The sequence below is a fragment of the Pan paniscus genome, chromosome 6 (assembly GCF_029289425.2).
Source record: "Pan paniscus chromosome 6, NHGRI_mPanPan1-v2.0_pri, whole genome shotgun sequence".
Classification (NCBI taxonomy): domain Eukaryota; kingdom Metazoa; phylum Chordata; class Mammalia; order Primates; family Hominidae; genus Pan; species Pan paniscus.
In genome coordinates, this window is record NC_073255.2 from 116,022,546 (window position 1) to 116,044,855 (window position 22,310).

Below are 22,310 nucleotides of genomic sequence, written 5' to 3' on the forward strand. Positions count from 1 at the left end.
ATGAACATAGACACAAATACTAGCAAACCGCATGTAGCAGTGTGTGAATAAAACAATTAAGACTTATTCTAGGACTATAAGGGTAGATGTGTATTATAAAAATATGTCTACATAATTCATTCCATTGACAGAATAAAAGAGGAGAAATACATTATAGCAATAGATTGCAGAAACATCATTTAGTATAATTCAGCAGCTATTCTGTGTTTACATAGACTATGTAAACATATTCTCTTCTGATGGGAAACATTTCTTCTGACAGGAAAGGAAAGATACAACTTAAATATCATATGGACTAAGACTCAAAACTTTACCAAAACTTAATAGCAATATCATGCTATTGCTAAATGGCAAAATAATAAAGTCCTTTCAATTAAATGAGAAACCAGGCAGAGATGCCCACTATTTCTGTTACCTTCCAACATTTCTTTGGAGGTACTAGCTAATACAAACACAAACTATAAAATTATCAGTTTAAAAATAATAGGCCCAAGAAATAAGGGGGAAAAAAGAAAAAAATAATAATAGGCCAGGCACAGTGGCTCACACCTGTAATCTCAGCACTTTGGGAGGCCGAGGTGGGCAGATCACTTGAGGTCAGGAGTTTGAGACCAGCCTGGCCAACATGGTGAAACCCCATCTCTACTAAAAATACAAAAAAATTAGCCAGGCGTGGTGGCACACGCCTGTAATCCCAGCTACTTGGGAGGCTGAGGCAGGAGAATCGCTTGAACCTGGGAGGCAGAGGTTGCAGTGAGCTGAGATCGCACCACTGCACTCCAGCCTGCATGACAGAGCGAGACTCCATCTCAATAATAATAATGATTTACTGAATGCTTCCCACATGCCAGCTACTTTACACCAGCTCTTAAGTGGTAGTGCTGGTTTTCCCGTCTGTGTTACAGGTCAGGAGACGCAGGCACAGACAGGTATACTGACTTGTTCAGGGTCGTGCAACTGGAAGCCAGCAGAGCTGGGATTCAAAGCTACACCGTCTGCCTCCAGATTTCACACTGTTAACCACCGAGCTACACCACACGATCATTGGAAAAGAAGAGAACATTGCCCTTCTTTACTGGTGCCATGGTGTTGGATGTTTAGAAAAACCAAGAAACTGTGCTTTTAAAAAATTAGAATTCATAAAAGAATTTGTTGTGGCTTATTATAAGACAGTATACATAAGTCAGTAGTTTTTCTCTGTACAGGTGTAATTATGTACCCAGCAGTGAAGGTGGATAAAAACCATTTTATTCTGAATAATGCCAAAATTATAAATTATCTGGGTATATATTATGTGAGAAAGACACAGGACTGTATGAAGAAAACTATGAAATCTTATTGAAGAATGTAAAATAACATGTGGACACATGGAAAGATGCACCATGATTTATGGTGGGGAGGCCACACAAAAATGCCAGTTCACTCAAAGAATTCCCATTCGAATCTGAACAGGGTTTTTATTTATTTTTTATTTTTTTGAGACAGGGTCTCACTCTGTCACCCAGGCTTGAGTGAGTGCAGTGGCACGATCATGGCTCACTTGCTTGGCCTTGACTTCCCAGGCTCAAGCAATCATCTTGTCTCAGCCTCGCAGGTAGCTGGGACTATACATATGCACCATCAGTGGTGGACCCTATTCCAGCCAGAGGCGTTTTCCCTAGGGTGTAATAAGAATTTCACACCCTGTGGAAGAACTCTGTTTACCCAAATCCTAGCAAGTGCCTGAGATACACACAGCAGGCACTCAGTAAATGTACCATTGCCCAGCTAGCAAAGACTGACCTAATAAGCAGGGCAAACACTGTCAAAACTCTAGTATAAAGTTGCCTCTGTGTGCTTTATCGGAATCCTCTTGTTTTAATCCTCTCCTGGTACGTCTCCATCCCATCTTAGAGTGTTAAGTGCAGAGTCCCTTCGGAAGCTTAAGTCTTTGTGGCTGCCAGAGTCAGAATGACGTGACGAGCAGAGAGAGGCTTTGGAATTGAAGTTTTCATTCACCTCTCATCAGCTTTACTAGTATAAGGCTGGTTATTTCATCCTTCGGAGCTCTATCTCTTCTATAAAATGGGGATCGTCTTTAAAGCCCTGGAGTGCTGTTGTCAAGATGGAGATAAAGTATGCCAAGCTGCTAGAAGAATATTCAGTAACTTTCCGGTATTTTGCTTCCTGTCTGTGAACTCTTCTTATCAGGAATCCAGGTTACTCGGGAAAGCATAAGTAGTTCACATAATAGAGGTGTGGATTATTTTGAAAATGCCTCCTGCGTGTTGAGTTTGCATTGGAGAACCCCGAAGACGCGCAAACTAGTCCTAGCATGAGTGAGCAGCAAGCAGTGGTACTTCCTTGTGAATCGGGGTGGGAACCCTTCAGAACTGCGAGCTCCCACTTTCTGTCCATCGCTCTGCTCATGCGGCCCTGAGTCTCATGGTTACTGTGGTCTCAGTCACAGCAAGTGCTGCCAAGCTCAGGCGATGCTGCCAGAGCCTTCTGAGAGCCGGGCGGGGCTGGTGCCACTGGCAGCCTCATCCGTGGACCTGTTTTTCAACTTGAAGGGAGAGCAGACTGGCTGTGTGTTTGCATTTCCTGACAAAAGCAGCCATTGACGTCAAGAGTTCCCTCTGTTGTTAAGAAGTGACACCTGTGTGTTTTTCTTTAGCTTTGCACGTTATTGGGCTTCAGATAATATTTATTTTTACCAACTTTGGCCCAAATTGTATCATTACTTTGAATCTGTACAGCACTTTTATGTTTTCAAAACATTTCATGTATTTTTCAGTGTTACCCTTGCAACAGCCTTGTGAGTTAACCATTTCAAGTGCAACCTGTTGTTTCGTGAGGAAACTGAGGCTCCTCTGCTATGCACGTGACCAGCCCAGCATCACATGGTCTTGCAGCAGTGGAACTGAGATGAGCTCCTGGCCTCCTGACTGCCCAGGGCTCCCTCCCACTGCATTGTGGAGCCTGGGCACTTGGGGAGGAGTGGGGCAGGACCCAGTCCTGCCACTGTTTGCTTCCTCACCACCTCTGGGTTTCAGGTCGTGAGAAGCATTACCTTTTCCCTTGGGAACACCAGTTGCTTGCTTTCGAGTTTTATAATGAGAGCCAAGGACCTTCTGCAGGCGTAATTGTTCATCTTTTACCAAGCCTTTGCATTGCAAGTATCCAAAGACCTAAGTGGAATGTTAGTATGGAGAGAGAAGAGGAGGGAGGGACTGGGACAGTCATCCTGCCATCCAGGAAATGCCTGAGCTCGACATCGCCCAAGCTAGCCTCAGGCTGCTGCCCCTGGCCTAGCAGGATGCGTGCTTGCCCTTGTTGGGATGCTGGCATCCAGCTCCTTGTTCTGGTCTCAGGAGGGAGATGTCGGGAAGGTTCACAGGGTCTGTTCATAGACCCTAGAGGTGGTCGTTGGTGGTGCCCAGTGACGGAGCCTCTATTGGCAAAACCTGTATCTCTGCAGTCGCAGCTGTTGGCCCAGTGGATAGAGCAGCCTTACTTAAAGCATTTTCACTTTTCTGTCCTCAAATGGCATGTTCCTCCTCCCTCTCTCCCTCCCTCCCTCCCTCCCTCTCTCTCTCTCTCCCTCCCTCCCTCTCTCCCTCCCTCCCTTTCTCCCTCCCTCCCTGTCTTCCTCCCTCCCTCTCTCCCTTGCTTAATTCCAAGAAATGGGGACCAACATTCTTCTTACAATTAGAAGATTCTTTGTTGTTCATAACGGTGGAGTCACAGGTGTCCCAAGGTTTTTCCCAGGCAGTTCAGCAGGCCTGAAGGCTTCTGGATGGAGTGCAGAAAATCACTTGTAAGCACAAAGAGTGTGGCAAGTGATGTGAGGTAGCTAACTGGAATCCACATTGAGGACCAGCTGCGTGCTTGGAACAGCAGCTCCAAGTGTCACTGCACCATCGTTGAGAGTTATTGACGGTGAAAACACAAACATATTACCGAACACTACCTTGCTAGCTTTGTGGCCCTAGCGAAGTCACTTCAATTCTCTGCCTCAGTGTCCATATTTGTTAATGAGGAAAATAATAGTACCCACCTCACAGGTTTGTGGTGAAGATTAAACACTTAGAGAAAATGTAAAATGCCTCTTGTGAAGTAAGTATTTTGTGAATATTAGCCATGATTATGTTATTGAATCAATGTTATGTATCAAGCTGTTACCGAATTATATCGGTGTTAGCCGTTGCCGTCGTCATCTCCATTATCCTTGTATTTCAGACATGTGAGCTTTGGAAATTAAAATCTTTGAAAATATGAATGTGATAGTTTAAGTTTTTGGTCTTTTGCCTTTCTGTAAAGACATACATTTTGCACTATGGAAATTCAGCTTTGATATCTTCAGTTTACAACTTAAAACTATAAATTAGGCCTCCTTTTCTATTTTAATTTAATGGCTTTTTTATTCGTATACCAGTTGGTGATTATAAAGACTCTAAGGGTTAAAGCCAAAAGCCAAAAAGCTTAATCTGTTGTCTGTGTGGAAAGTTCCTTTAGAAAAAGTAGTTTTTACTTGTCAAATTGTGTGTTTTTGAAAATTAACTGTTTCTTAAAATAAATTCTATAATTGTTCTGTGTCTTGAAATATGCTCTTTACCTCCCTTGTGGAGAAGTAGAGAGTTTGGAAGTCATGAAAGTAATTTGGAAAGGGCCTGACTACAACGCTTGCATATCTTTGAGAAAGGGGAAAAATAAACATTTTTAATAATGTGGATTATTTTTGGGTGCTTGAAGTTATAAATTATATTAATATTTACTTATAACAGACTATTACTAGACTATTACTCAAGTAATACAAGCTGTAAAAAAAATTCACCAATTTTGCTAATAGCATTTTAGAGTTCCTTCTTAGTCACTCTGAAAATACAAGGAAACAGTCTTTCAGGTCGGGCCGGGCCCAGCTGGTTCCGGTTCCGTGAGCGCCCGGCAGACTGAGGGAGAGAGAGAGAGAAAGAGGAGGGGAGGAGGAGGAGGATTCAGGGAATAGGAGCTGGGGAGCCCTTCTGCAGAGCCCTTCTGTGCCACAGTGATATCAGTATCAAGATAAAAGTGTGGAATGGGAGAAAAATTCTCAAAGCCTGAAAGAAAATCTGGAGATGCTGTTTTTCCAGCAGCTCAGTTGAGGGAGAACTTAGCTTGTCTCTGTTTCTTGATTCCTCTTCAACTTCTGTTTGCAAACCAAGACTTGTGTTTGGAGAACTCTATTGTACTGAGCCTAAGTCATTTTTGATCTATAACAAGAACATGCATTTTCACATGTCAACTAGATTTGTGGACCAGTAAAGTTCTCCCCAAAGAGATGGGCTCTCACCCTGCCATCCAGGCTGGAATAGTGGTGCAATCATAGCCCATTGTAGCCTCCATCTCAAGGACTCAAGGGATCCTCCCTCCTAGGCCTCCCAGGTAGCTGGGATTACAGATATAGAAAAGCATATCCTAAAATTCATATGGATTCTGAAGGGACCTCAAATACTCAATACAATACAGTCTTAGAAGAACAAAGCTAGAAGACTCACCTTTTCTGATTTTAAAACTTACTACAAAGCTACAGTAATCAAAACAGTGTTGTACTAGCATAAGGAAGACATATAGACCAATGAAATAGAAGAGAGAGCCCAGAAATAAAACTTCATATATATGGTCAAATGATTTTTTTCTTTTTTCTTGAGATGGAGCCTCGCTCTGTTGCCAGGCTGGAGTGCAGTGGCACGATCTCAGCTCACTGCAACCTCCGCCTCCTGGGTTCAAGTGATTCTCCTGCCTCAGCCTCCCCAGTAGCTGGAATTACAGGCACCCACCATCATGCCCGGCTAATTTTTGTATTTTTAGTAGAGATGGGGTTTCACCATGTTGGCCAGGAAGGTCTCGATCTCTTGACCTTCTGCCTGCCTTGGCCTCCCAAAGTGCTGGGATTACAGTTGTGAGCCACTGCACCCAGCCGGTCAAATGATTTTTAACAAGAGTACCAGGACTATTCAATGGAGAAAGGATAGTGTTTTCAACAAATGCTGCTGGGAAAATGGGATATCCACATGCAAAAAATGAAGTTGAACCCTTAACTAACACCATATACAAAAATTAACTCAAAATGGATCAAAGACCTAAATGTAAGACGCAAAACTATAAAAGTCTTAGAAGAAAATAAGGAAAAAACTTTATGACAGTGATTTATTCAGCAGTTATTTATTGGGTATGACATCAAAGGCACAAGCAACAACAACATAGAAGACTACATGAAAATGTTTAAACTTTGTTAATCAAAAGACACTATCAATAGGGTGAAAAGATAACCACCAAATGGAGAAAGTATTTGCAAATTATATATCTGAAAAGGGTTATATAAAGCATATATGGAGAATTCGTGCAACTCAACAACAAAACAAACAGCTTGATTGGAAAATGAAGCAAAGTGTGTATTTCCTTCTCCAAAGGAAATATACAAATGGCAATAGGTACACCAAAAGATGCCCAGCATCACTGATCATTAGGAAAATCCAAGTCAAACCATAATGAAATACCACCTTACACCCATTAGGATGGCTACTATCAACATCAAACAATAATATGTTTTGGTGAGGACGTGGAAAAATTGGAACCCTTGTGCTCTGTTGGTGGGAAGGTAAAATGGTACAGTCACAGTGGGAAGCAGTATGGTGGCTCCTCATAAATATTGAAAATAGAATTTCCATGTGATGCAGTGATGCCACTTATGGGCATATCCCCAAAATGGTTGAAAACAGGGTCTTAAAGAGATAATTTGTACACCCATGTTCATACCAGCATTATTCACAATAGCTGAAATATGGAAGAAGTGTAAACTAAAAATAAAACTTTAAGCTTCCTAATTGTCTGAATGAACTCATCCTCTCAGCCAAGGACATCTCACAGTTCAGGACATGATGGGGAGGGGGCGATCAGATTCCCCATTATACTCTCCCTTTGGAATTCAGGCACAACTGACCAGCATTAACATTAAAACAGAGATCTTACGACTTTTTGTAGCAATAAGACACCATATTCCAGCCTGACTAAAGTAAAGCATCACATGACAGATAGCAGGCCCTGTAAGAAATTGAAGTATTTTGCCCCCAAATATATTCCTTTGACATATTTAAAAATGGCCCTGCAAAACTGTCTCTTAGAGGCAAAATCTACATTCTGTAGAGAATGCCTTTCCCTTTCTAGGTCTTTTCTCTGATCCTGGAGAGAATTATTTGAGTCTTTCATCATTTTAAGTCTCATAAGAAACATTTACAATCTATTCTTTCTGAAGCCTGCTACCTGGAGTCTTCATCTGCATAATAAGAACTATGGTCTCTACAACCCCTTATCTTAACCCAGACACTCCCTTATATGGAATTTCAGGTGTGTATTTTTTATTTATTTTTATTTTTTATTTTTTGAGTACCCAGGCTGGATTGCATTAGTGCGATCTCGGCTTATTGCAGCCTCCGCCTCTGGGGGTCACATGATTCTCGTACCTCAGTCTCCTGAGTGGCTGGGATTACAGGCATGCACCACCATGCCTGGTTAATTTTTTTGTATTTTTAATAGAGATGGGATTTCACCATGTTGGCCAGGCTGGTCTTGAACTTATGACCTCATGTGTTCCACCTGCCTCAGCCTCCCAGAGTACTGGGATTACAAGTGTGATCCACCATGATCTGGCCTCACTCCAGCTTTTTTGTATTTTCAGTAGAAACAGGATTTTGCCGTGCTGGCCAGGCTGGTCTTGAACTCCTAGCCTCGAGTGATCCGCCTGCCTTAGCCTCCCAAGATGCTGGGATTACAGGTGTGAGCCACCATGCCCGACTGGGTTTCTGGTCTTTAGGTAAACTAGTTTGACAGGTTGCTAATCAGAAAATCTTTGAATCCACCTGTTAGCAGTGGTGAATCTATATGTGTCTGCAACAACTTGATTCTTGCCTCCTTGGAGGAAAGAATTTTGCTGAGAGGCAGTAGTTGGTTTCAGGCAGAGGGAGAGACTGAGGCAAGTTTTAGAACAGGAGTGAGAATTTGTTTGAAAGTTTTAGAGCAGAAGTGAAAGGAAGCAGTACACTTGGAAGGGCCAAGCGGGTGACTTGCAAGATCCAAGTGCCCTGTTCAATCCTTGACTTGGGGTTTTATACATTGTTATGGTTCTGGGGTTTGCTGAAGTTGTGCACGTGTTCACTTGAGGAGTTTTTTCCTTAACCTGTCGAGCGTTCCCAGTGGGAGGTCGTATAAGAGGCCATTTTGCCTCTTAGTGTGCCTGTTTGAGGTCTTTGAGAAGAGGATAACACCAGTTCCGAGTGTTTTCTGTCTGTTAGGAGACTGTCTTTTCCTGGTGCTGGCTGTGACCACTTATCATTTTAGAGAGACAGTTTAACAACCACCTGACCATCACTTTATTGTCGCCTGACAGTCCTGGGGGCAACAGGGGTTGGGGGTATGTGTGTGGGGGTGCTCTCCTCCTGCCCTGTCCATATCTGCCTAACTACCTACTCTAACATACCTATGAGCTGGAAGCCTCCACTTAGAGTGTTTGAGTTGTTCTGCCTTTTTTGACTGAGCCATTGTACATCTTACATGTGTTGATTGATGTCTTATGTCTTCCTGAAATGTATAAAATTGAGCTGTAGCCTGACCACCTTGGACACATGTCGTCAGGACCTCCTGAGGCTGTGTCACAGGCACGTCCTTAACCTTGGCAAAATAAACTTCTAAATTGAATGAGAAAAAAAAAGAAAAGAAAAGAAAATACAAGGAAATAAGCCATACATCCGGTTTTAATGTAGAACGTGGTACAGATATGGTCAGTATTTAACCTGAGCTAGTTACTTGCCTAAAAGTGTGATCATCTTTATTATTTAAGTGATTGATGACATATGTAATACTTCTACTATGAAAAAGAATTTTAAGAGGTTAATTATTAAGCAGAGAGCTCAATATACTTACTCGGATCCCGAGAGAAAGCCCATTTCTGTGGCATTTCCATACAGCATGATCCTGGTTGTTGATTCTTCTTGCCATGTTCACTTCCCTCTGTTTTCAGTGATTTAGCCCTGCGGAATTGTTTTCTCACCTCTGACTTAAATGTGAAAGTGGGAGATTACGGAATAGGATTCAGCAGGTACAAGGTAAGCCAGAGGTTTAAATGTTTTCAGTCTGATTTAATTTGAATTGTGAAGTTGTAATGTCACCAAATGCCCCACTGTTTGTATAAGAATCTTAGTCGCTAGGCTTTCTGGAGAGGGATTTGCAGCAGTCATTTTAATGTGGTCTAGGCTTCTGGCGTGTAGCTTGTGTAAGTCTGCGGCTTTGCGTCCAAGGTTTTGCAACAGCTTTCCAAAAGTTTTGTTTAAAAATATTTATAAACACTGTAAATGATGTAGTCTGATGGTGCATAATAAATTTTAGAGTGAACACATGAGCAACAGTAGTTATTACCTGTTATGATAAAATATACATATCATATAAATGTTTCTCCATTACGTGGTCAGTAAAATTTCAGCTCATGTTCAGTAACCTGGGGATCTAGGTTTTTTTAACTCTGTCATGAATATATTCTAAAGGAAATAAGTGAAGAAGTCAATGAAGTTTCCATTTGTGTGTGTCTGTGTAGCCCCAGTGAATGAGGTAGAGCGTTCTAGGGCAGAGAATGGGACTGTCCCAGCTCCGGGCTGTCAGGAGACCTCGGATAAGCCACTTGACCTCCATTTTCTTTTCCTTTCTTTTTTTTTTTTTTAAACGGAGTCTTGCTATATTGCCCAGGCTGTTCTTAAACTCCTGGGTTCAAGCAACTTGCCTGCCTTGGCCTCCCAGAGTACTAGGATTACAGGTGTGAGTCACCCCACCCCGCCTTGACCTCCGCTTTCTGAGCAGCAACATACGGATAAGATCTGTTTTATTTTTCGGAGTTCTTGTGAGGACCAAACGGGTAATATTTTCAAAAAACATTATGCAAATAGAAATTGGTTATTTGTCTACATAGTAGCTGTAGTGTCTCGAGCACTTGCTAGATGTCAGGCACTTAGCACCTGCCTGTATCCTGCATCATCTCTTTTTTTTTTTTTTCTTTTTTTGAGATGGGGTCTCGCTGTCACCCTGGCTGGAGTGCAGTGGCGCGATCTCGGCTCACTGCAACCTCTGCCTACTGGGTTCAAGCGATTCTCCTGCCTTAGCCTTCCGAGTAACTGGGACTACAGGGTCCCTCCACCACGCCTGGCTAATTTTTGTATTTTTAGTAGAGACGGGTTTCACCCTGTTGGCCAGGCTGGTCTCGAACTCCTGACTTTGTGATCCACCCACCTCAGCCTTCCAAAGTGCTGGGATTGCAGGCGTGAGCCACCGAGCCCGGCCTGCATCATCTCATTTAATCCTCACCACAGAGGGGAGGTTTGTGTTCTCCTCACTTCACAGATCAGGAAAAAACTTCACAAAGTTGTTGCTTGCGTAGAATCACATAGCTGGTAAATGGTAGAATGAGGACTTCAAACCCCGGTCTGTCAGAGTCTAAAGCCTACAGTCTTGCTCACTAACTGGCTTCACTGTTCAGCGCATAAGTCCCAGTATATATTGTTTTAGTGTTTTGCTCAGAGTCTATGTTATATGTATCAGACACAGCGTACTTTCTTATCCAAGAAGGATGACTTAGCAAGCGTTCATGGCTCGCAGATGAGGTCATGAAGCCCAGGAGGCTTCAGCAAAACTCCTTACCCACTTTCTGCCCAGAAAGTCACTCTTCATGCCTGCTTTTTTTTCTGACCTGGTTTTTTGGATTGGGTATATGTTTTCTGAGAATACCATGGATTTAAATTCTTGAACTCACCAAAAGTATAATTCTATTCAAAATTCTGTGTGCTTTCTAACAAAACAGGAGGATTATATTGAAACAGATGATAAAAAAGTTTTCCCTCTGCGATGGACTGCTCCAGAATTAGTAACCAGCTTTCAAGACAGACTGCTAACTGCAGATCAGACTAAGTATAGTAATATCTGGTACGTATTGGCTTACCGTTTTATTAGGCATTTCTTTGGCAAAGTCCTAACTAACTTCTTCCTCTTTGAGTACTTCCTTAAAGGAAAGTAGTTGTATAAGATGTAGGAACAAAAGAGTATCTGATGGTGTGAAAAAGACAGTTTAAAAGACATAAATAGTAATTATCACAATTGTGGTGATGGAGTTAACGTTTTGAATACTGCCCCTGCTACCCATTTTCCTTTAGAAAAGCAGGAACCAAGTCTGTTTCATATTCTGTGCCTCCCACAGGGCCTGACATGTAATAGATATTTAATATGTATTTATTGAAGTGAAAGAAGAAACTGAAAGGGGTGTGGACTATCATGTTTATACTATGATTTATAGGAGTCAGTTTAATGGGAGCTAAAAAGATGCACCTAAAACTTTGACTAACAATTTCTGTCACAGCCTTCTTAATTTATAGCTATGTTTTATGTGCTGTTGTCCTGCTTTTTTTTTCTCTCCTTGCTTTCTTTTGGATTGATTTCTTTAAAACAATTTTTTTGCTTTTATTATTTTTTTCATTGATGCATATAATTGGACATATTTATGGGGTACAGTGATATATATATATATATATGTTTTTGTTGTTGTTGTTGTTGTTGTTGTTTTGAGATAGAGTCTCACTGTCGCCCAGGCTGGAGTACAGTGGTGTAGTCTCGGCTCACGGCTCACTGCAGTGTCCACCTCCCTGGTTCAAGTAATTCTTGTGCCTCAGCCTCCCGAGTAATTGGGATTACCAATATGTACTACCACACCATTTTTGTACTTTTAGTAGAGATGGAGTTTTGCCATGGCTGGTCTCGAGCTCCTGAACTCAAGTGATCCGCCTGCCTCGTCCTCCCAAAGTACTGGGATTACAGGCGTGAGCCACCGCACCTGGCCCAGTGTAATATTTTGATACCTATATACAGTGTGTGATGATCAAATCAGGGTAACTAGTATCCCCTTCACTCCAGACATGTATCATTTTTTCTTTTTGTTTTTGGGAACATTCAAAAGCCGCTCTTAGAGCTGTTTGAAAATATACAAAAATTTGTTGTTAATTATAGTCACCCTTCAGTGCTTTAGAACACTAGATCTTATTCCTCCTTCCCAGCCGAAATTTTGTATTCGTTAGTCAGCTTCTCACTATTCCTCCTCTCCCTCCCCTTCCCTGCCTCAAGTAATCACTCTTCTACTCTCTACTTCTATGAGATCAACCTTTTTATCCTCCACAAGTGATGAGGTTTTCTTCCTTTTTCTTTCTCCCTTGTGTATCTGCTCTACCTAGTGTATCGTGAGTCTGATACTTCTGTGTTTTTTCATGTTGATGGTTATCCTCCTTTAGCTTCCAGATACAGGACTCCTGGACCATTTCTCTTAAGGCATGTCTCATAATGATGAATTCCTTCAGTTTTTGCTTATCTGGGAAAGACTTTATTTCTCCATTTTTTTAAAAAAAGTTATTATTTTATATATATTTTTAGTAGAGACGAGGTCATGCTGTGTTGCCCAGGCTGGTCTTGAACTCCTGGCCCCAAGCAATCCTCATGCCTTAGTCTCCTAGAGTGCTGGGATTATAGTCATGAGCCATCGCGCCCAACCCTCCTTCATTTCCAAAGGATATCTTTGCAGGGCATAGTGTTCTTGGCTGCCAATTTCAGTACTTTGAGTATACCATCCTATTCTCTGCTTCCCTCTTATGTGACTTAATGCTTTTCTCTGGCTGTTTTTAGAATTTTTATCTTTGTCTTTGGCTTTTGACAATTTGACTATAATGTGCCTCTGAAATGACCTTTTGGGGTTGATTGTATTTTAAGGACCTTTGAGCTTCCTGGATCTGGATGTCTGTATCTCTCCCAAGACTTGGGAGGTTTTTAAGCTGTTCTTTCCTTAAATAGCCTTTCTCTGCCTTCTCCTAGCTCTTTTATTTCTGTAACTCCCATAATGTGTGTATTTGTTTGCTCTGTAGTCTCCCATAAGCCCTGAAGCCTTCCTTCACTCCTTTTCATTCTTCTGTCTTTTTCCCTCTGACTGGGTGATTTCAAACAACCTTTCTTCAAGTTGAGAGGTTCTTCTGCTTGAGTCTGTTGTTGAAGTTCTGTATTTCTTTTTATTTCATTTATTGAATTCTTCAGCTGGGCTTACTGCCTGTGAGGACCCCAGTTGACCCCAGTGTGAGGACTGTAGTGTCCACGGTGAGCAGTGTGAGGATGTAGGGGTCCACAGTGAGATCCTCTTACTTGCCCTTACCTGGAAGAGAAAGTTGCTCCTGGTTGCTGGCTGCGCCTGCCAGGGATGGGGTGGTGGAGGCCAGGCGTTTCCTTCCGCTCTCGCTGTGGCTGTCCTGAATTTCCTGAGTACCTGTTACTCCTTTGATGGGCTCTGGTGCTCTCCTTTAGTGATTTTTGTCAAAATGTAGTTGCTTCTTTGTTGTTTGGGGCGTGTCGTGGAGGGTTAGCTGGACATCAGAATCACTGGGGAACTTTTTTAAAACGCGAGTTTTCTAGGCCACACCTGGATCTACCAACTAAGCATCCTTTAGGGGTGGACCTGACCTACCAGTGTGTGTGTTCACGGCTTCCCAGAGGACACAGATGAGAGTCACGTTCGGGAACATTGCAGTAAATAGACACAAATGCAGGATGGAGGCAGTGTGTGGTGGGGAGGAAATGCAGAGACCTCGTGGAGGAAATGAGAGGCAGCTCCTCTGACCCAGGAAGCCAGCAGAGGCTGTTTCCATGGGGACAGAGCACCGCAGTGTGAGAGAGGATTGGGCTGGGACTGAGAAGGGCGTTCCTGCTGTGGTGAGGCAGCCCTCAGGGTCTCTCCTGGCACACAGACAGCTGCCAGCGTGATGGGGGATCCCTTCAGAATAGCAGCAAAACCCACGATACTGAGGAGTAACTCAAACCAAACTTGTGGGTCTCACAGAGAGGATATCGTCTTGCCCATGTAAAGATTCCTTTTAGATGGTTTCTGGTGTTTACTAATGTTGTTAATAGGTGTATTTTTCTACCAAAAAAAAAAAAATCAGAATTCAGGGTATTTATCTTGTTTCCAGCAATTCTGCCAAATTTTTAGAACATTCTGATGGTCTTTCCAATAATTTATTGAGTACTTAAAAGTTGATAGTCATCTCATCCACATAATTACACCTATTATCTCTGTTTTGTACTTTTTTCATCGGCCAAAACTTCTAGGGTGGTATTCAGTAGCGAATAGGAGGCATGGTCTTCCTCATTTTAACAGAAATGCCTCTTTTTTTGCTATTGTGCTGTTGATTATTGGTTTCAGATTAAAGAACAATCTTGGCTGGTTATGGTGGCTCACGCCTGAAATCTCAGCACTTTGGAAGGCCAAGGCAGGTGGATCACCTGAGGTCAGGGCTTTGAGAGCAGCCTGGCCAACATGATGAAACCCTATCTCTACTAAAATTATAAAAATTGGCAGGGCATGATGGCTTGTGCCTGTAATCCCAGTTACTTGGGAGGCTGAGGCAGGAGAATCACTTGAACCCGGGAGGCAGAGGTTGCAGTGAGTGGAGATCACACCATTGCACTCCAGCCTGGGCGACAGTGAGACTCTGTCTCAAAACAACAACAACAACAACAACAACAACAAAGATCCTATTAATAATCTTTTCAATACACACCTTGTCCTTAAAATTACTGGCTATGTAACAAGTATGAGTGTTAAAAATTTGACATCTAAAGGGAGAGAGAAACAGCCATTTTCTTTTTCCAACAGGTCCCTGGGTGTGACACTTTGGGAGCTTTTTGACAATGCCGCACAGCCGTATCCAAACCTTTCCAACTTAGATGTCCTCAACCAAGTCATTAGAGAGAGAGACACAAAACTCCCGAAGCCCCAGCTGGAGCAGCCCTACTCTGATAGATGGTTGGTAGCCTCACATTCCGCCTGTTCTGTTTCGTCTTCACTGTGAGGTGTCCCCAAAACACAAAAAAATTCGTGGGCCAAATATTATGTTTCTTCATTTCCTCTTTCACCATGATGTCACCATGAGCTGAACTACTTAATGTGGTTGGCAGTGATGAAGGTGTAGAAATGTTTGGGGTGTTGAGTTGGCTTTAGGGTCCTTGTAAATTCTTTTCATATTGTTTATTTATTTATTTTTATTTTTAAAAAAATGTAGAGACAGGGTCTCAATATGTTGCCCAGGCTGTTCTTGAACTCCTGGCTCAAGTGATCCTCCCACTTCAGCCTCCCATTGCCCCAGGATTACAAGTGTGAGCCAGGGTGCCTGGCCTCTTTTGATATTTTTAACTGATTCGGCCAGGCACAATGGCTCATCCCTGTAATCCCAGCACTTTGGGAGGCTGAGGTGGGCAGATCACGAGGTGAGGAGTTCAAGACCAGCCTGGCCAACATGGTGAAACCCCATCTGTACTAAAAATAAAAAAATTAGCTGGGCGCGGCAGCGGGCGCCTGTAATCCCAGCTGCTCGGGAGGCTGAGGCAAGAGAATTGCTTGAACCCAGGAGGCAGAGGTTGCAGTGAGCCGGGATCATGCCACTGCACTCCAGACTGGGTGACAGAGCAAGACTCCGTCTCGAACCAAAAAAAAAAAAAAATCGTGATGGTTCCACTGATTGCTTGTCGTGTGCTGCTCAGGTATGAAGTCTTACAGTTCTGTTGGCTGTCACCAGAAAAGAGACCCGCGGCTGAAGATGTGCACAGGCTGCTGACTTACCTGCGGCTGCAGAGCCAGCGGGACTCAGAGGTTGACTTTGAACAGCAGTGGAACGCTCTGAAGCCGAACACAAACAGCAGAGACTCCTCCAACAATGCTGCATTCCCAATTCTCGACCACTTTGCCAGGGACCGGCTGGGTCGTGAAATGGAGGAAGTCCTCACCGTGACTGAAACCAGCCAGGGCCTGAGCTTCGAGTATGTCTGGGAGGCCGCTAAGCACGACCACTTTGACGAGCGCAGCCGGGGCCACCTGGACGAAGGCTTGTCCTACACGAGCATCTTCTATCCGGTTGAAGTTTTTGAGAGTTCGCTTTCAGATCCTGGGCCCGGAAAGCAAGATGACAGCGGCCAGGATGTCCCCCTGAGGGTCCCTGGAGTGGTTCCTGTTTTTGATGCCCACAACCTTTCTGTTGGAAGCGACTATTATATCCAGTTAGAAGAAAAAAGTGGTAGTAACTTGGAGCTTGATTACCCACCAGCGCTGCTCACAACCGACATGGATAATCCAGAAAGGACTGGCCCTGAACTGTCCCAGCTCACGGCGCTCAGGAGCGTTGAACTTGAGGAGTCCAGTACGGATGAGGACTTCTTCCAAAGCAGTACAGACCCCAAAGACTCTAGCTTACCAGGGGACTTACACGTGACCAGTGGCCCCGAGAGCCCTTTCAACAATATATTTAATGATCTGGACAAATCGGAAGATTTGCCCAGTCACCAAAAAATATTCGACTTAATGGAATTAAATGGAGTTCAAGCCGACTTTAAACCTGCCACTTTAAGTTCCAGTTTGGATAACCCCAAAGAGTCAGTCATAACGGGCCACTTTGAGAAAGAAAAGCCCCGTAAGCTTTTTGACAGTGAGCCTCTCTGCCTATCAGATAATCTTATGCACCAAGATAATTTTGATCCATTGAATGTTCAAGAATTGTCAGAAAACTTTTTATTTCTTCAAGAGAAAAACTTACTAAAAGGCTCATTGTCCAGCAAAGAACACATAAATGATCTTCAGACAGAACTTAAGAATGCTGGTTTTACTGAAGCTATGTTAGAAACGTCACGTAGAAACTCTTTAGATACTGAGCTTCAGTTTGCTGAAAATAAGCCAGGCTTGTCTTTGTTGCAGGAAAATGTAAGCACAAAGGGTGACAATACAGATGTCATGCTCACAGGTGACACTTTGAGCACCTCATTGCAGTCTTCCCCGGAAGTGCAGGTACCTCCTACCTCCTTCGAAACAGAAGAAACGCCCCGTCGGGTACCCCCAGACTCACTCCCAACACAGGGAGAAACCCAGCCCACGTGTTTAGATGTTATTGTCCCGGAGGACTGTCTCCGCCAGGACATCAGTCCAGACGCTGTGACTGTCCCGGTTGAAATTCTCTCAACCGATGCCAGAACCCACAGCCTGGATGACAGGTCCCAGGACTCTCCTGGCGAGAGTGAGGAGACCCTGCGACTCACCGAAAGTGACTCTGTTCTTGCTGATGACATCCTTGCCAGCAGGGTGAGTGTAGGGAGTAGTCTCCCGGAACTGGGACAGGAATTACACAATAAACCATTTTCGGAAGACCATCACAGTCATCGCCGGCTAGAGAAAAACTTAGAGGCTGTGGAGACTTTAAATCAGCTCAATTCTAAAGACGCAGCAAAAGAAGCAGGCTTGGTGTCTGCCCTCTCCTCGGACTCAACCAGTCAGGACAGCCTCCTGGAGGACAGCTTGTCAGCACCCTTCCCAGCCTCTGAGCCGTCCCTGGAAACCCCGGACTCTCTGGAGTCAGTGGATGTCCACGAAGCGCTACTGGACTCTTTAGGATCTCACACTCCCCAGAAACTAGTGCCCCCCGATAAGCCGGCAGACAGCGGCTACGAAACAGAGAACTTGGAGTCTCCTGAGTGGACCTTGCATCCCGCTCCCGAGGGCACCGCAGACTCAGAACCAGCCACCACGGGCGATGGCGGCCACAGCGGTCTGCCTCCCAACCCGGTCATTGTCATCTCAGATGCCGGCGATGGTCACAGAGGCACAGAAGTGACCCCTGAGACATTCACAGCTGGCTCCCAGGGTTCATACCGAGACTCTGCGTACTTCTCAGACAATGACTCTGAGCCCGAGAAAAGGTCTGAGGAGGTCCCGGGAACCTCCCCATCCGCCTTGGTGTTGGTACAGGAGCAGCCCCTACCTGAGCCAGTCCTCCCCGAGCAAAGTCCTGCTGCCCAGGATAGCTGCCTGGAAGCCAGAAAGAGCCAGCCAGATGAAAGTTGTCTGTCTGCTTTGCACAACTCCAGTGACCTGGAATTAAGAGCCACGCCGGAGCCAGCACAGACTGGTGTTCCCCGGCAGGTGCATCCCACGGAAGACGAGGCCAGCAGTCCCTGGAGTGTGCTGAACGCAGAACTTAGCAGCGGCGATGACTTCGAGACACAGGACGATCGCCCCTGCACCCTCGCTTCCACGGGGACCAACACGAACGAACTCCTTGCCTACACCAATTCTGCGCTGGACAAGTCCCTGTCCAGCCACTCTGAGGGCCCGAAGTTGAAGGAGCCGGACATCGAAGGGAAGTACCTGGGGAAACTCGGGGTGTCAGGGATGCTCGACCTCTCAGAGGACGGGATGGATGCGGACGAGGAGGACGAAAACAGCGACGACTCGGACGAGGACCTGCGGGCCTTCAACCTGCATAGCCTCAGCTCCGAGTCGGAGGACGAGACCGAGCACCCCGTGCCCATCATCCTCAGCAACGAGGACGGAAGGCACCTGCGGAGTCTGTTGAAGCCCACAGCGGCCGATGCCCCCGACCCGCTGCCCGAGGACTGGAAGAAGGAAAAGAAGGCAGTCACGTTTTTCGATGATGTCACAGTCTACCTGTTTGACCAGGTATCTGTTCCCTCTAAATCATTTTCTATACACATCCATATAAGGATTCCAAAATGTGCTAGGAAATTGAGTGTGGTCTGTTTTCTAGTTGCCATTTTGAGGCAGCAGATTGTGATTACTCACAAAAAGTAATTTGGGGTTGGTTAGAGTTCTAAGAATATGCAGAAATGTCATTTGCTCAGGGAGTTCGTATTAAATTAGGAGAAAGAGACCTGAATGCTCTTCCTGGGTCTTCTAATGGAGTCTTCCTGAATTAGTCACCCTTTACACACCAAATTTTTACTGTTTTACTTTTTTATTTTTCTTTTGAGAGAGCCTTGCTCTGTGGCCCAGGCTGGAATGCAGTGGTACAGTTGCAGCTCACTGCAGCCTTGAACTCCTGGGCTCAAGTGATCCTCCCACCTTCCATAATAGCTGGGTCCACAGGTTCATGCCACCATGGCTGGCTAAGGTTTTGGGGTTTTTTTTGTTTTGTTTTGTTTTAATTTTTGTAGACACACGGTCTTGCTATGTTGCCTAGGCTGCTCTCAAACTCCTGGGCTCAAGCCATCCTCCCATCTCAGCCTCTCAAAGTTTTGGGATTACAGGCATGAGCCACTGCGCTTGGCCTCCAATTTTTAGAGCCTGACAATTGGCAGTAGGACCCACCACTTGGGTACAAGCCTGGAACCATGGCTGGCGTGCAGCCCTGGAGACAGCTCAGGAGAGGGGCCAACCAGAAGCCCTGCGGTGGGTGTCTGGAGGGTGTGACACACAGCAGGAGCGTCTGTGGTCCTTCTGCTCTGTCCCCTGACCTGTCCTCTTTCCCTGCTTTGGAGCAGGCAGCTTAGTGTGCACTGCTGAGTGGGCATGGATTTAGGCTCCTTTAAAAATGTAACAGCGGATAATTCAAGCATGCTTTAAAAAAAAAAAAAAAAGTTCTTTTCATACTAGTCTTTGTAGCGCTTGAATTTGCTGCTTGCATCAGCTGGATTGTTGGGAGAGCTCAGTGGTGGGACATGAGAATGGGGTCCCCTCACCTTCTAGAAGGCGCAGGAGTCCTCGCCGTCTCCTTCACATTGCTTGCCCTCCCTTTTGCTCCATTCTGGGAACCCAGACCTTGGTCTCAGCCCCTGCGTGGCACCATCCCTCATGGGTCCGTGGCTGTGGCGGGTCCAAGCACTGTTCCACCTCCTCCCCAGGAGCTGCGTCTGTTGAACGTCACTTTATGCCTTGTTGTTCCTCTGTGTTCTGTTCACTTTGGTTTTTATGATGTTTCTTTAAAAATCGTTAAATCACCCGCATTTGAGCTATAGCATATATGGCGGGGAAGTGGATGTTTAAAAAATGAAAAGTAAGGCCAGGCGCGGTGGCTTATGCCTGTAATCCCAGCACTTTGGGAGGCCAAGGTGGGCGGATCACCTGACGTCGGGAATTCAAGACCAGCCTGGGCAACATGGCGAAACCCCATCTCTACTAAAAATATAAAAATTAGCCAGTCACGGTAGGCAAGACTGCAGGCCCAGCTACTTGGGAGGCTGAGGCATGAGAATTGCTTGAACCTGGGAGGCAGAAGTTGCAGTGAGCCAAGATTGCACCACTGTACTCCAGCCTGGGTGACAGAGTGAGACCTGTCTCAGAAAAAAAAAAAAAAAAAAGCAGCCTCCTGAGCTCAGCCTGACCTCTTGAACCTGATTCTGTGAGGGGCCAGGAGGCCGTCTTTCTCTTTTCATTCCCCAGGTGGTTCCTAGGCATATCTCGAACTCAGGAGCCTCTGAGCTCAGGGAGCCTGAGAAAACACGCTGCCGTTTTCTAGTAAGAGTGGAAGGGAGAAGGGATCACCTGGCCCCTCGGGTTTGTGTTTTGTTTTCAATGCATCCACATAGCCCTATCTCCACCGTCTCTGTGAACTTGGATTATCGCTGCATTTCTCCATGGATGGGGTAATGTATAGGTGGGACGGAACTGTCAACTGTGCTCGGTGAGCAGTGCGGTTAGGAGCTAGGGAGCACGCTGTCCCCACTTCCTGAAAGCCTGGGGGTAGCTGGAGAGTGAGAGGGACGCAGTCCCAGTGGAAGCAGCGTGTGGAGAAAACTCCCTGGGGCCGCAGAGTATGGGCCCCTTGCACAAGTCTTTGTGGAGGATGTTATGTTTTTCTGACTTTAGAAGACAGAATTGCAAAAGATGAAGATCTGTGACAAGGGCACACTAGTTATGGGATGGAAGGTACAGAGATCAAATACCAGACATGCTTAATGGATGCGAGGCTTTGACAAGGAAGTTAGTGTCAAGGAGAAAGTCGGAAGGTGGGTCAGGGCCAGAAGAAAATGAGGAAGATCTTTCTGATGATCTGAAATTCGTTTGCTTATGCGTCTCATGCAGCATGCCTTGAAGCGACAGCCACCAAGCGTTCAGGCCGAGGACTGAGGGTTTCCTCCCACTCCTGCTTTCTTTTTTAATGAGCTGGTTTTGAAGTTGTGTAGTTTTTAAGCAGTTGAAGTATCTTGGCTCCAAACTTTTAACTGAGTGTTCATGGGATTGGGCAGCAATTGTTTCTTGGTTATATTACTATTTGTCAGTTCAGCAAATACTTAACCAGCACTTACCGTGTAAAGTAGTAAAGGCTGGTGAACAGTCTGTGGGTGCCAGCACCTTTATTATACATTGAGTCTTGTTTTGCTTCCCCATGTGGGGGTGGTTGTCACCATCTTCATGGAGAGGACCCTGAGGCTCAGAGTAGGTAAACTTTGCACAGGGTCTGGCCCCAGTGAGTAGCAGTGCTAGGGCTTGACCCAAGTCTCCTGGACCGAGCACAGAACTTTTCACCACTGAGCCCTGCCACCTCTTGCATGCACCTTTACAATCTGCAGCCTGGCATCGCGTTCGACTTTTAGCACTTGCGATGTCCTTCCTCAGTGCACAGTGTTCTTGAGACAAAAGTAGCGGGTAATGATGCTTATTTGCAATTAGTGCGACAGGGTTCCCTCCAGCCTGATCCGTCATACTGTAAACAAGCACTGAAGGCTGGGCACAGTAGCTCATTCCCATAATCCTAACATTTTGGAAAGCTGAGGCAGGAGGATCGCTTAAGGCCAGGAGGTGAGACTGGTCTAGGCAGCATAATAAGAACCGATTTTTTAAAAATTGGCCAGTTGTGGTGGCCCGCACCTATAGTCTCACCTGCTCAGGAGGCTGAGGCAGGAGGATCGCTTAAACCCAGGAGTTTGAGAGTGCAGTGAGCTATGATTGCGTCACTGCACTGCAGCCGGGGTGGCAGAGTGAGACCCTGTCTGAGAGGCTCCTGCTCTCCAGCTTTGAGGAATAAACATTCAGGGCTCCACCTAGGTTTTTTTGGTTGGTTTGGGTTTTGTTTGTTTGCTGGCACTGTCTTTGGTTTTGTTATCAGAGTAATTAATGCTGGTCTCATAAAATGAGTTGGGAAGTATTTCCTTCTCTGATAGTGTTTGGAAGAGATTATGTAGATTTGTTGATCTTTCCAAAAAATTGCTTTTGTTTTCATGGATTTTTTTTTCTTTTCTATTTCGTTGATTTCTGCTTTGTCTTTATTATTTCCTTCCTTCTCCTTGCTTTGAATTTATTTTGCTTTTTCTAGAAAAGCTTAGAATTCGAGACCTTACTTCTTTTCTCTCTTTTTTTTTTTTTTTGAGACGTCTCACTCTGTCGCCAGGTTGGAGGGCAGTGGCGTGATAACGGCTCACTGCAACCTCCGCCTCCCGGGTTCAAGCAATTCTCC

The 22,310-nt window shown here is 44.9% G+C and overlaps 1 protein-coding gene across 3 annotated transcripts in view; it reads left to right on the top strand.

Moving 5' to 3' along the window:
• Positions 1-22,310, top strand: part of LMTK2 (lemur tyrosine kinase 2) — a 102,765-nt gene that overhangs the window by 69,079 nt on the left and 11,376 nt on the right. For all 3 annotated transcript variants that reach the window (XM_003815695.5, XM_008968678.4, XM_034963625.3), the window contains 4 exons: positions 9,035-9,119; positions 10,859-10,980; positions 14,735-14,884; positions 15,619-18,577. In XM_003815695.5, the coding sequence (XP_003815743.3) occupies positions 9,035-9,119; positions 10,859-10,980; positions 14,735-14,884; positions 15,619-18,577 (3,316 nt within the window). The remainder of the gene's footprint in view (positions 1-9,034; positions 9,120-10,858; positions 10,981-14,734; positions 14,885-15,618; positions 18,578-22,310) is intronic.